Here is a 14,867-nt window from a genome sequence, read left to right as displayed (position 1 = left end):
CCGGATGGACTTCGTTGGCGGGGTGAGGGTGCCCTCGATGGCCTCGCTGCATCGAGCTCTCTAGATTTGCCACGCAGCAACACTGCTACAAATTTACCATCTCTGGCTAAAACCTAGAGTGATTTATACACTGATGAAAGTTGAAACATTGCCTATTTTTTAATATTGTTTTGACGTCCCCTTGCAGCAAATGATAAGCTCGCTTGAGAAACACTAACGGTGGAATTTTCAAGCTCCACGAAAGAAATGATCATCAGATTGTGCATGGCATCATGCATTCATACATTGCTTCATGAGGAGATAATCTATAAGATCTTCCATGTCAGAAAATTGGACCCACATTTTTTGGCACCCCCCAAACCCCCACAAGGGTCCCCCCCCCCCCCCCCCCCCCAGCACACAGGCTAGTCACTATCGTGGTAGATTATGATCACGGAAGCCATGCCGGAGAGGTTGTCGAGGGATTAATCCATTTGACTAGCAAGGAGGGTGGTAAAAGATTGGAGATTTGGTAGTGGTGGAGGCCCATCACCCTCCTAGGGACCGCCTACAAAATTCTAGTCAAGGCCATCAGCTAGCGATTGCAATTTTTCCTCCCCAATTTGATCCATGGCATGGAGACGGGTTTCGTCCAGGATCGTAGCATTTGGACAACATCTTCACTTCTTGGGAGGTGACCGCTTCGGCCAGGTAGAGGTAGCAGGATCTTATAGTTCTCCTTGTGGATTTGGAGAATGCCTATGATAGAGTAGATTGGGGATTTTTGGAGGGGACGATGTGCTGGATGGGATTCCTTGAGGAGTGGGTCTGACGTGTTTCTTGCTCTACTCCGCATCAGACAGCCATGCTCTCATTCAGGGAGCCAGAGGTTGAGGCCATGAGTAGTTTTCTGTCTGCCCAGGAGACAAGGCTCCAAGATCTGCATCCTCCCATCTGCCCTCAGGAGGAGTTACTTGATTCAGAGTTTTCTGATGACATAGCAACATACCTTTCCAAAGATGAGGGGAACCTCCAAAGATTCGTTGAGGCGATAGAGATGAGGCAGCTTTGAAGCCACCTTCCATGAGATCCTAGTGTCAGAGAAATAAGGAAACGGGAAGCTCGTCTTCTCCCGGGCATTTTCCCCTAAGGAGTGCCGTTAGAGCTTCCGCAAGCTCCTCTGCAGTAAAGAGTGTCAACAGGAAAGTCCGGAGAGCGAGAGGAACCACCTCTCTCGTATGCTGCCAGACCTGCTTCTGTCGTCCAACACTCGAGAGGATAAGGGGGCACTTGTGAGGAGAGAGAAGAAGAAATATGTGACAATGGCTCGCACATGGGGGGATTTGCGACTTTGGATCTAGACTGGCCTTGCCATCCCTCCGCTTGTGTGGGCCTGTTATCTCAAAGAAATCTCCAGTGACCCTGTCTCCTGCCTAGGTCCAAAAGGAGGCTCTAGTGTGGTTTTTGTACTCCACTCTGTGCTCCTCGATGGAACTAAGCTGTGTACGGGCTGTAGCCAATTGGGCCTCAATCCACGGGCTGTCTGGGGTACTCTCTTGAAGCCACTCCAAGGAGGCTAGGCTCCGATGAATGGTCCTCTCTTGCTCTCGAAGGCCAGCCAATTTGCTTTGCATTGCCTCCTATAATGAAGTGTTGATCCCTCCAAGGCGTGCCTCCAAGGCTCCTGTGGTTGAATTAGAGTTAAAATCCAGACTCCCAGATCTCCTCTATCTTGCTGCATATCTGAGAGTCTTGAATAGGGCTATCTGGGATCTAGGTGCTCAAATGTCCAGCCTTTAGGGTAATTGAGGGATAGAACGACGGGTGCATGATTGCAGAGAAAGTAGTGCCTGCGAGAATGCCAATCATGCCACCACGTCCACAAGGCCACTCATTTACATAAAACCGGTCTAATCTGGACAGGCTAGAGCCTATACTCCTCATGTTCGATCTCGAGAAGTGTGACTCTCGGGGCTGTGTTCGCTGAACTCCGGTTGTCCTTTGCTGACTCTAACGTGTTGAAATCCCCACCCATGCACCAGAAATCCACCTGTGGGAGGGAGTGGTGAACTGTACTATCCAAAAAGTGGCTCTGCCCGTTGGTGCCGCATTGGGCACATATATGTTAAAAAAGCTCACTCTATAGTATATACTTTCCAATCGTGATGCTCGACCACTGAGCTCTCCCAATGACAATGGTGCCTAAGTTGACCACTATAGGTAATAGCTGCTTGTTGACGAAAATGCATACTCCCACCCTGGGTCCTAGAGGGGCCAAAAGCACGGGACCAAAAGGTGTGACTCCTGCCGTGAAGGATCTTCCCGTCGCAGCGGCGGGTACGCCCCTCAGAAAGAAGAAGGAATCGTTTGCATATGCTTGACTAACAAATTGGTTGGCTCTTGTAGTGTCAATACCATGTAGCCTCCCGTCTACAATCAAATAGTCTATTGACAAGAGCAACGGGTGAGTAAGTATCGCATAAAGCAAGGCACTCAGTGGACATCCGTATCTCACGGATTGTCTAAGCTTCCATGGAGCAGAGAGTTCATTTCCAATAATACATTGGGCTGTCCCTTCCTCATTCAACTAGTATATGATATTCCTCATTTTTGGACCAAAACCCATTTTGTCCATCACTTGCGCTATGAATTGCCATTGAACTGTTCAAATGCCTTTTCAATATCTATTTGCATTATGAGTACATCCTAACCCATTTTGTCCATCACTTCAGCCTATGAATTACCATTGAACTGAGTCAAACACTTTTTCAATATCTATTTGCATTATGAGTACATACTGATTTGTGTATTTAGCAATTCAATGCATATGTAGGCATTTGCAATGTTATCCATGATTTTTCACCTTGGCACAAAACCATATTGAGCAGGGTGTAGCACATCATGAAGGACATCTTTCAATCTGTTGACCAACATTTTAGCAACTAGCTTGTAAATGAGAGGCATAAGGGTGATAGGTCTCCAATCTGCTCTTATCACATAGCTGTTTTTCAGGGAGTAAACACACTAGCCCTTGCTTCCAAGAAGCTGAAAGCACACAAGTGTGCCAACAAATATTAATCATATAAAGCACTTCATTTTTGAATGAATCCCAATACTCAAGAAAGAACTCAACTGTAAAGCCATCCATTTCCCTAAACCACGCAAGGCATCATGCAACTCTTCCTCTATAAAAGACACTTCCATTTCCATTGCTTTTTGAGGAAAACACACACACACACACACACACACACACAATAGTGAAGTAGTCGTGAACAAGGACAAGGAGGTACAATACTTGAATGTAAATGCATTGTACCACAATGCAAGTTCCAAATGCAAATAATAAGTGAGTGACCTAAAGTACAAAAGTCACTTCACACACACACACACTCCCAAAAGTGACATAAGAGAGTGTTCCTATGCACGGGGGGAAAAAACCTCCTAGTCAGGGAAAAAGTGGCTTGGCTAGTCCTAGAGTGTTCACACACCAATGCATAAATTTACCCAACTGTGACACCCCATACTGAATATCTGGTCGCGTGTTGCATGGGTAGCTCAAGCATTCAACAGCTTGCTGATATAGTGTCTGATCAAAAGGCTCTCGAAAATCCTTTCTCGACTGGCGTAGACACGGGCTTACGGTTCTTAAGATTAAAGCGTTTAGCAGTCTCTGTATATACTTTGTTTGCATCATGACTATGAACTGAATGCCCAAAAAAAAATGCAACAGGCTTGAATCCGACATCTCAAAATAAGCTTGTAATTCAGCCTTAAAGGCTGAAATCTTCTCAACATATGGGCCACTGCGTAGCATGTCATCAATGTATAAAATGATGACCAACAATCCTCTTTTGTCTTCTCGACGTAGAGGGTGCACTTTGTTGGATGTGTAATCCATGAGAGACCATGTACGCTGTATCTTCTTGTACCATGCTTTGGGAGCCTGCTCAAGGCCTATCATGTGCATGTACATGGACATGGTAAATCCCGGGCCAAATCCTTGATTTGTAGCAGATAAAGATTAGATTAAGGCACAAGCCGTGCAAAAACAATTACAGCATCAACCCAATCTGATCAAGACCCTGTCGGCCACATGTAGGAGGGTGTGTACCACTTGTCGGCCACATGTAGGAGGGTGTGTACCACTTGTCGGCAGCTTATATGATTTATTGGACCATTGAAGCTGGCCGACAACAGTCGGCTAATTGGACTGGCAGCCAAAGGGCCTATAAAAGGCCATGTTAGGAAACATTGTAGTTATCTCATCTCCCTCTTGGAGATAGGTCTAGAAGAGGACCCTAGATATCTAGATTAGGATTTTGGGGTTGCAAAGGCAGCCAACAACTTGTACCGTTTTTGTACATCCATCTCTCTCTCTATGCTGTGTATGCTAATTGTTCTTGCATCAGGCTTTCCTATGCAGTACTTAGGGCTGAATGAAGACTACCGAGAGCTTTCGCACGTGATAGTGGTATGAGAGCATCAGGCTTAGCTATGCTAAGTGCTGTTGGTGTCCCAAAAGAAGTGCACAGGTCCAAGGAGGGAAACGAAACATGTGTCCATTGTCAAGACCCCCAGAAGCTGGTTGGTGTCGGGCAAACCCAAGGGGAGGGTTTCATGAGAGTTGGTAGCCAGTTGGGGCTGACCTAGAAGCTTTTATGGATCACTGCAAGGGATGAAGTTCATCCAAGGGGGTGGAGCCAAGGGTGACAGGATCAATTTTCAAGGAGGAGGATTCATGTTTGTGTTTAGGGACAAGGGACAAGGCAAGAAGGCAACGGGACAAAGTGGAATAAATGCACAGATCTCTTACATTAGACTTGGAGTGGATTCAGAGACCCAAGGCAAGGTTTTCAAGAAGGGAAGGATAATAGGTATGGGAGGCCATATGTGGAGATAGGGGATGATGATAGTAATCCAAGGTCAGAAGTTGGAATTCCGTCATCAAGTTTAGCAGAAGGGGATGTCATGTGTATGCACATGGACGTGCTAAATCCTAGGCTAAATCCCTAATTTGCAGTAGATAAAGATTAGGTTAAGGCACAAGCCAAGCTCAAATAATTACAACATCAACCCGATCTGATCAAGACCTATCGGCCACATGTAGGAGGGTGTTTACCTCCTATCGGCAGCTTATATGATTTATTGGACTGTTGAAGTTGGCCGACAGGAATCGACCACTTGGACTGGCAACCAAAGGGCCTATAAAAGGCCATGTTAGGAAACGTTGTAGTTATTTCATCTCCCTCTTGGAGATAGGTCTAGAATAGGACCCTAGAGGTCTAGACTAGGATTTTGGGGTTGCTAAGGCAGCCAACAACTTGTACCCTTTTTGTACATCTATGAATATACTGAATATATAGCCATCTCTCTCTCTCTCTCTCTCTCTCTCTCGAGTCTCTCTCTCTCTCTCTCTCTATGCATATTCCGTTGAGAAACGGGATGGTAGAGACTTTATACACCCTTTTCTCTCCTAACTATAGCCCAGAGATACATTTCATCGCCTTGTCATCAAGCTTCGTGCTGTGCTATGCCCAAGCACAAGAGCATAAGCCTAACAACCAAAGACACACAAATGAGCCAGTGATGGCTTTCTGTCATGCCAAGCTTCGTAATGAGTTATAGTTTGCAAGGCTTTTGTTGGACACATGTTAAGCACATATGCTGCACACATAACAGCTTCCATCCAAAATCTTTGAGGCAAATTCTAGCCTTTGACCATACATCATGCCATCTCCATAAGAGACCTATTCTTTCTTTCCAATATACCATTCGGTTGAGGTGAATGCCCCTCTTAGACAAGTTTGCATTTAAATTCTTTGGACATGTATTCCCCCCCTCTATTTGCACACAGTGTCTATACTTTGCACACACTGTCTATACTTTGCACCTTGACATGTTTTCAGCCATGTGCTGAAAGTGCCTGAAACACATAAATACCTCTGATTTTTGCCTCATAGCATAGACCAGCTGAATTTGAAAAGCTTATCAATGAATGTGACAAAATAGAGGTCACCACCAATAGATGGTATCCACATCAGACCACATACATCAATATGTATGAGCTGCAATGTTCGGGCAGCCCTCACTGAACTATCTTTGGGGAAAGGTGTCTGACGCTTGCCCAGTATGCAAACCTCACATACATGCTTGATGGGTGCATCAAGTGGTAGCAAAGCAGATACCATATCATGCCTTCGAAGGCGTAGCAGACTAAAGTTAAAATGGCTAAACCGAGCATGCCATAGCTCAACATCTATCATAGTAGATGAGGGATCAACTGCAAGTGCGTTATGTACAACTCGAGCCTGTAGAGGCCATGACACAAAGTACCAGATGCAACAATAATATGTCCATCACTACAATCATGTACATTGCATCTTTCATCAACAAAATGGACCACGGTTTGGGTGTCTTTGCTCTTTAAGAAATAAAATTTGATGTAAGAACCAAACACAAAGGAAGGGAATTGCAAGCAGGCATGGGTGAACAAAACAAAGTCAGCTAGATAAGTTGGTGACTAGATAGTTGGCTACCATTGCTCTCTTAATTGCTAATAGTATCATAGCATCTTCGGAATTCTAGAGTCTCTTTCTCTGGTTTGAATTTTGCTTTTGTATACAACCACCTCGAAGGCAATGCAATATTGTATGGTCGAATGTGCTGACTTTGCAATATCTGCTTAAAACTCAAGCTCTCTCTTTATCTCTCGTACTAGTACTTATTACCGATGTACTTCCCCATGATGATCATTAGATCAGTCTCTACTTTTTTTAGAGAGCTATGTTATTTATACTTGTTTTGTGTTTCTTTTTCATGTTGAGACATACCATGGATAGCATTGTATCACTTTGGTCTCATGGACCCATTGGGTCTTAGGAGATGTTTAGTATAATTCTCTCTCTCTCTCTCTCTCTCTCTCTCTCTCTCTCTCGTCATCCCAGCATTGATGTATGAAGCACCCTTCTGGTTACTAGTCTTTCAGCAGATGCGTGGCAATGACTAGAGTGGCCCCAGGTCATGATGCTCTCCTGCATGATCCACGGACCACAGCAAACCATCGGTCCCACATCAGATTAATTAGGCAGAGTTTGATGCAACTCCAATGGTAGTGGAGGCACGTTTCTAGACACTCACATCCACCATATCTGGGACATGCATCCCTCATGACTTCTGAGGGTGCTTTACAGTCGTAGAAGAGAAGGTACCAGCCCAGTGACAACCCTCATGGTATGCTATTGTATGTGCATGGTTTGAGGTTCATACACTCCAAGTGGATCGGCTCCCACCACTTCAAGACAATCTAAATGTCCCTTTCCTCAAGCTCACGCACGAGGACAGGAACCGGGTGATCCGATATATTCTACTCGGATTTTACAAAGTCCCCGTGGATTACACCATTAGAGCCATTGCACATAAAGATGCAATACTACGTGGATCATTTCTTGAGGCTCACACATGATGGCTTCATCCGGAGGCCGGGATACCCTGATATATACATGTCACACACCATACGGATTGCAGTTGGCTAACTGTGGGTATCTTCACACCGCCTTCAGATAGAGACAAGGAGACCTCTGAGAATTCCCCAGGAGCACAGGATCTGCAGATTGTGCTAGCGAGAAGTTGAGTCACAACAGAACTACATTTGCCATTGCCGAGTATACTACGAGATCCTGGGGAGATTTCAGTGCCTTTCAGAGAGGGCTTTTGGGTCTTTGGACATAATCATAGACTGTCCAGATCAGCGATGCCTCGGACTCTTTCTACTTGTCCTCCGCCGACACAGAGAGTCACTCCTGAGGGGGCCCCGATCCATCCCCCCTCCAGCCGACCATCACATGTTTCTTCTGACCGCAGGAGGGCAGCCCACAGAGAGCGGACTCACTGCCAACATTTGGCCACCCAACTGGTCCACTCGTGCTTTCTTATTATATGTATACATTGGACTAGCGTCCATGGCTATTATGCAGGGGATCGATGCCAGTCATGTGATACTGTGGACTTGGCTTTCCGTAGGGACTTGTGCCTGTGCGTACATGGCGGAAATGCTTGGAGGATTGTGTTCCATTGGGTATGGTACCACGTGTACTTTCCTAGAACACATCTAGCTTGGTATAGTCTCATAAATGGGGATTGTCCATACCAATGTCTCATTGTATAGCATTTTTATGTGCTGCTTGCAAATTGAATTTGAATGCTGTTTTCATGCTTGCTTGACCAATGTGTAGTACAGGCCGGGTAAGGGGACGCCCACCCGTGAATTGTCCGTGTGAAACTGTCTGCTGACATGGTTATGTGGCTTGTGAGAGATGGTAAGTATTGGTCATAACAGAGCCGTAGGATCTAGGATTAATTCATGTGCGAGTGTTTACACACTTTATGAAGTTTTGGACACGCTTATAAATTACGGCCAGCCTTGTGTTGGCAAACACTGATGTCTCGAGGTGGACAAAGCTCAATGTCCACTGACGAGACCTTATCCCCTTTGTTCAAAGAGAGAAACCAGCCATGTGTCAATGAGTTTGGACCCCAACTCACTTTCCCTCTGTGCTGCCTGATACCCAAGGTGGATGGACATCTCATCATCATCTCTCTTCTCCCCTCTCTCTAGAAGTTGGCTCCTGCTTTCAAGGGGCTATATGGCTGTATTTTCTGCACTTTCTCCTTCCGTACACCATATCCAAGCTTGATAGAGTGTTTTCCAAGTTTCCAAGAGTGTTTCCAGGCCATATTCATTCTCCTACACACTCCCAATGGCTCAAATTCAGCAAAACGGCCCTTTTATTTGTTGTAATTTTTTGACCTTTTGGCTGAAAACTCTAATTTCAGCCTTCCTTTCTCAAGTTGAACCGTAGGGAAATCTTTCCTAGGGTTTCCTTTGACCACTTGAAGACTTCTGTTGTTCTTTTCTGATCGCATTTGTGTACTCACAATACTTCATTGCGGAAGATTCTCATTCAAGAGCATCATGAAGTTCCTTATGCTGCTCATCGTGGTATCAACAAGACATATCGACTTTTGTCTGCTGCATACTTCTGGCCTTAGATGCAGCAAGATGTTATCAAATTTGTCAAAGCTTGTCATTCGTGTCAGATAATAAAAGCCTCTCGACAACTTCCTCAAGGGTTACTTCAACCGATGCCTGTTCCCAATGAGAGATGGGAAAGTATCAGTATGGATTTTATTACCACTTTGCCTCATTCATCCAAAGACAATGCTCAGATTCTTGTGGTGGTTGATCGATTTTCCAAAATGGCGCATTTCATTCCTTGCAAGAAAGCTACTTCAGTCTCATATGTGGTGTCATTGTTCGTGCAACATGTCTTCAAATTGCATGGTTTGCCGAAGACCATCATCTCTGACAGAGATCCAAAGTTCACTGGACATTTTTTGACGTCTTTGTTCAAATCTCTTGGCACGAATTTGTTGTTCAGTTCAGCCTATCATCCTCAAACAGATAGACAGACTGAAAGAGTGAATCAGATTTTGGAAGAAATGATTCGACGTTACATTCAATCCCATTTGGCATCATGGGAAGATTATTTACCACTCGTGGAATTTGCTTATAATAATTCCCATCATTCAGCAATTGGATTAACTCCATTTCAAGCAGCATATGGGCATACTCCTCTTGTGCCTACAAACTTTGTTTTACAACACAAAGTGGCATTGGCAAATTAGTTGGTTCAGGAGATGCAAGATGTGCTTGTCCAAGTTCGAGATAAATTGGTCCATGTGCAACAAAAATATCAAAAATAGGCCAACAAGCATTGTCGACATGCAGATTTCAAGAAGGAGATTTGGTCTTGTTGAATGTAGCACCTCACCGCTACAAAACAGTGAATTCAGTTTTTCCAAAGTTGCGACCTCGCGTCTATGGGCCTTTAAAGATTCTTAAGTTAAGTACTTAAGTAGTAATTAGTACACAATATGAGGGATTAACAACATAATCCTCACTCTCTATTGCTCCCTACTGTGTTCTTGCTGTTTTCTGTGTATTTTTGCTGAACATTAGGGTTTCTCTAAACCCAACATTTGTCAAGGATCAGCCATGACATCAAAATCTTTGACCTCCTGTGAAATCTCTGCATCCAAATAGAGAGAATCAAGGATATGGACACGGGGGGATGTCATATGAGTCCGCAGCTCCCTAAGGCACAAAGCAAACAGGCAATGATCTGGCTTCGTGGTGCCACGCATGATAGCAATGGTGCCTCTCTTATCTGAGATTGGTTGTCCTTCCTCTGTTTTTTGTCGGTATCACCTTCAAGTCTGGCAGTGTTTGCACTTCGAGATCATCCTCTGGATCTGCTCCTTACGTGGGAAGTCTGTCTCCAATGAAAGAGTTGGCAGCATGCCAACAAGAAATCAACAAGAAAGGCAGCAAGTTCAGTGGTGAGTCTGCCCATGAAGGAAGCTCAATAAGAGGGAATGTTTGAGTGTGCCATACAGCTTTCAAGAAAGGAAGTGGCATTCTCCCAACACTTCCAACAATCAGCATTCCAATTGATGAACTACTCTCTTTCCATTATGGAGAACATATTCTTGATGGTTTGCTCCCATATCACCAACCATCCATCTAGCATATTCCATACTCAGCATGTTGCTGATCTTTAGGCAACTAAAACTGACCTGAAGCAAGGGTGCGCTTACCCTACCCTGGGTGTGCTTACTCTACTTTAATCTGCACTTGGGCTACCCAAAAATGGCATGAAATCTACCCCAAGCTGGTTGACCACCTTGCTAAGCTCCTCTAGACAGGCTGAATCACCTGAAGTTGGCTGGGATATAGCCATTGAATAACCCCTCCTCTACTATCTTGGTCTGGCCACCCTTGGGAAATGTGCTAACTTCTATTATGCTGCCAGAAAACTCTGATTTGGTTGCATATAGAGGGCTGAATTGCCCTCAGGTTTTGCCGCCCTGATGCATCCCAAATAGGTGCCCAAACCAGATGTGCTCAATGGAGAGATGGCCTCCCTACTTGTGTTTTACTTCAGCCTGAAGGAGACCTGCGCTTTCAGCTCCTGGGGCTACCTAATGATGGGTGAAAGTGTCATCCCATGTCACCACATTGGCTAATTATCCGTGTAAATATCAACAATCTGAAAAATTATCCACAAAAATAATGACGACTTGACTTGAGGCTTGACTTTGCTTGACCTTGGAAACCCTAGGAAAGACCTAGAAACTCTGATATGACCTCATAAAACTGGCTGTAAAACAGAAAAAACACAAATCCTACTTGCAAACCTTAATTGTGTAGGGCCTTTTGAAGTTGTGATTCCAATGTAACACGAATGCTTAGACTAATGAAGATTAACACAAAAACACAGATTAAGTTGTAGATTAACGCAAATCTCCTATGTGGAAGTGTGAATGAAAGCATGCAATAGACAAGATAGATGTGGACCTAATTTATTGTCTATTACTAACATGAATGAATATTTACAATGATTGCTAGTGGTAAGAACTTGATGATGCTCATAGTATGTAGGGTGTGGCCTTAGCTTACTTGTCTACTAGTCTTCTAGCACACGTCTAAACTCATGAATGATTCTTAGCCCTAGCCCTCTATTTAGAGTGTATTATGGGCTAGTTGGTTGGCCTTTGGTTGCCAACCGTAACTTATTAGTAATAATGTCCAAATATAATAAAAGTGTCCACATGTGGCTGCTCATTGGGTGCTTGGACCAAATAGAATGAAATGGTTGAAAAGCCCCAAATTTGACAAAGACTCAGTCACGAACATGCCCTCTAAACTAGCTAAATGGTAGAAACATGTCCACGTCACTGTCAAAAGGTGTCAACAGAGGGAAAATGCTTGTTAGTTTCCTCCCATAATTGTGGTGCATACAGAGGGAAAATGCAAGAAGGTAGCAAAGATGTAGAGGAGATGTTGCACAGGTTACGGTGGACCATGCTGGATGTCAGGTCGCCCTTCGTATGTAAACTTCTCGTGTTTTTTTGTGAAATAGTGATTAACTTTTTGTTGCAGGCTTTCTTCTGATTATTTTAAGTTTGTTGTACCATTTGTCTGAAATAGTGATTAACTTTTGCACACTTTCTTCTGAAAGCATCTTGAAGTTGGGTCTTGTTGATTATTTAAAAGTTTGTTGTTCCATCCATATTCACCCTTCTTACAACATCGAAGATTGCTGCTTAATACTCTTTGTTGGAATTGGACTTGATTGTATGCTGCTTTTGGAGTAGGATTAGAGACACCTCAGAATTTAACTATTTCGTGAATTAATTGTTCTTTGCTTTTAATTATCACTCCAAATTTTGGTTTCAGATGTACCAGAAGGGGCAATCATTATTCGGCAGCATACTCCCCTAACTGATTTATTCAGCTGTTTATGGTTCAATGAAGTTAATAGGTTTACGCCTCGGGATCAGCTTAGTTTTGGTTATGTTGTGTACAGATTAAATGGATCTTTCCCATTCTTCATGTTTCCTAATTGTGAATATAACTCCCTTTTTTTTCTGCATAAACATACCAGAGAACATTCATCAGTTATTGAATGGGTTAAGTCTTTGGATGAGCTAAAGAGTAACACATCCATGGTTGAGAGCCGTGGAGGCATAGGGTTATTTACACCTTACCTAGTAGACTCGTTTGATAATTCACCTTAGCATATGACACTAACAGAAGAGGTAAATGATTCATCGCAAGTTGATTCTCGTTTGAATTGTAGCCAATTTTTAAATTTACTGATCCTGCATTGTATTACTTCTTCTTGATAACACGTCAATGTAGTTACTAGCCAAAAGCTTTTAACACCTTGATATTTCTCTCTTTAATAAGAACTTGGTTTTTGTCTAATATGTGAATATAATATTATTCCGATTAACATTGGAGCATACATATATGATGTGTCCATGGCAAAATTTTTAAGACGTCCTCGTGTGATATATCAGTCCACGAGTACTACTGGTGTTAATTGACGCTCGAATGTGTGTGTATCGGTGGGTCCTAAACACCCCCCCACAAGCAGCGCTCGCCTAGCTATATAATTCTCTTTAGCCAGGATGGAGGCCTCGTTGACAACCACAAGATGATATAGCCTTGACTCGGATGCCCCTACTCAACAGACTAAGTAAGGAGGAGCGTACAGATGCCACCTTGTCTAAAAGGCATCCCCTCGACAAAGTGATTTAGGTGCAACAAGCTAGACGCAGTGCTTCTTCAAGGAGATGCTCTACCCAATAGCTTTAAATCCAAGAGATACGTAAGTGCCCCTCCATAGGCAGTTTTTATGCGGTCATCAATGTCAAGGATCCACTTGGATCCCCTCACATTGTAGCATTGTAGGATTGACACTTAGTACAGGGATGTTGTAATCCCTCAGCTCTAGTCGGGTTTTTTTATCATGCTCTTTTTCCATGATTTTGTCACTTCATGGACACATTGTAACAATTTTGGTCTCGTAGACCCGTTGGTCTTTTATAGATGTTAAGAGAACTCTCTCTCTCTCTCTCTCTCTCTCTCTCTCTCTCTTTGTAGTTCTAGTTCTTGCTATCATGAGCATTAAAGGTTTTCTGAGACGCTTGTTTTTGCTCTTGGACTTTGCAAAGAGAGGCTTCAACTTGAGGAGCACTATATTTGCATATGTATGGTGTACTATGAGATATGAGGGATATTCCATTGCCTCTTTAGAGATAGATTTGGCCCACTCTCAAGGATCATTTATTTGTTGAGCACACTCTACCTTAGTTTCGAAGCCCTAGGTTCCAAATACTTCATTGCTTCATATGACTAGTTTCTTCATGTGTCATAGGAGTAAGAAATTAAGCGTTGATTGTGTGTCTTAGCTACAACACACTAAGATATCTAAGGCCCACAAAGTCAGATAGCCCTTCATGCACCAACTTTAAATCCAAGAGATTCTCTAAAGACACAAGGATGCTCTTCCTTGGGTGGTGGATGTAAAGAGCCTACATGAGGTCATAGATGCAAGCACAACTGAGTGAATTCTCTCCTCTTTATTTGTTTAGGCTACTCTTATTATGGACTACCACATTGCATGCTTTCACTATGTATCTACTTTAACTCAATTTAATGTTATCATCTTTACAACTCTCTCTCTCTCTCTCTCTTTTGCTTTCAGCCTTGGCCTTTTATAAAATGATTTTATCTTTGCCGTAGGAAACTCTCGCTTGTAGGGCAAGCGTCAATCGTATCATGCCTAGATATTGAAGAACATGTCATTTCACCTAGACCCATATCCTTGGGAATCTATCATTGCACCTTCTTAGTGTGCATTAATGAGAGTTTGTGATGAAAATTACTACTATATAAGTTTGGAGAGCAATGTGTCTTTTTGTATCACACCCTTGCAAAGTCGTATAACCTAAATCATCCATGGTGGAGGGCTAGGTTTACTAGTTTGGTAAACCTTGTTCTTTATTTACATATAAGATTGTCTACATTGTCACTAAAATATAAGCACATTTTTTCCTCACAACCTCTTGCATAATTATTTACAACCTCTTGCATACACGTTTGAAAATTATGTCATTGTATAATTATTTACTCACAACCTCTTGCGTACATGTTTGAAAAGCAGGTTTGGAACCTTTTAATTCTCATTTGTAAGAGAGACCTCCTATACAAAAATTTACTTTATATGTAGTGATACAAAGATACATACTCTCAATACTAAGAGAGAGACTTGGAGAGAGAGAGAGAGAGATTAAATATCTCTACAAAAGACCCAAAGGATCAATGAGACCAAGAAGCGTTATAATAGTTCCATGAGAAAACAGGGAGAGTCTAGGTATGTAATCATAGTGAGCACCAGGTGTGCATGTGATACAAGTGACACATCGCCATGCGCGAGAATTTCTTTGTATTGCACTAAAGAATCTCCCTAATCTGAAGC

At 43.1% G+C, this 14,867-nt stretch overlaps 1 protein-coding gene across 1 annotated transcript in view; it reads left to right on the top strand.

Annotated features, from left to right (window-relative positions):
- The window catches only part of LOC147604428 (Sept9 (DUF616)), a 134,513-nt gene extending 121,708 nt beyond the window's left edge, over positions 1 to 12,805 (top strand). The window contains exon 6 of the mRNA XM_086795691.1: positions 12,278 to 12,805. Within this exon, the coding sequence (XP_086651817.1) occupies positions 12,278 to 12,618 (341 nt within the window). The 3' untranslated portion in view covers positions 12,619 to 12,805. The remainder of the gene's footprint in view (positions 1 to 12,277) is intronic.
- Positions 12,806 to 14,867: the final 2,062 nt, after the last annotated feature.

The sequence above is a fragment of the Cibotium barometz genome, chromosome 62 (assembly GCF_041138505.1).
Source record: "Cibotium barometz isolate CiBa-2024 chromosome 62, ASM4113850v1, whole genome shotgun sequence".
In the NCBI taxonomy this organism is placed as follows: domain Eukaryota; kingdom Viridiplantae; phylum Streptophyta; class Polypodiopsida; order Cyatheales; family Cibotiaceae; genus Cibotium; species Cibotium barometz.
The sequence above is the reverse complement of the archived record's forward strand: the minus strand, read 5'-3'. Positions and strand labels throughout refer to the sequence as shown.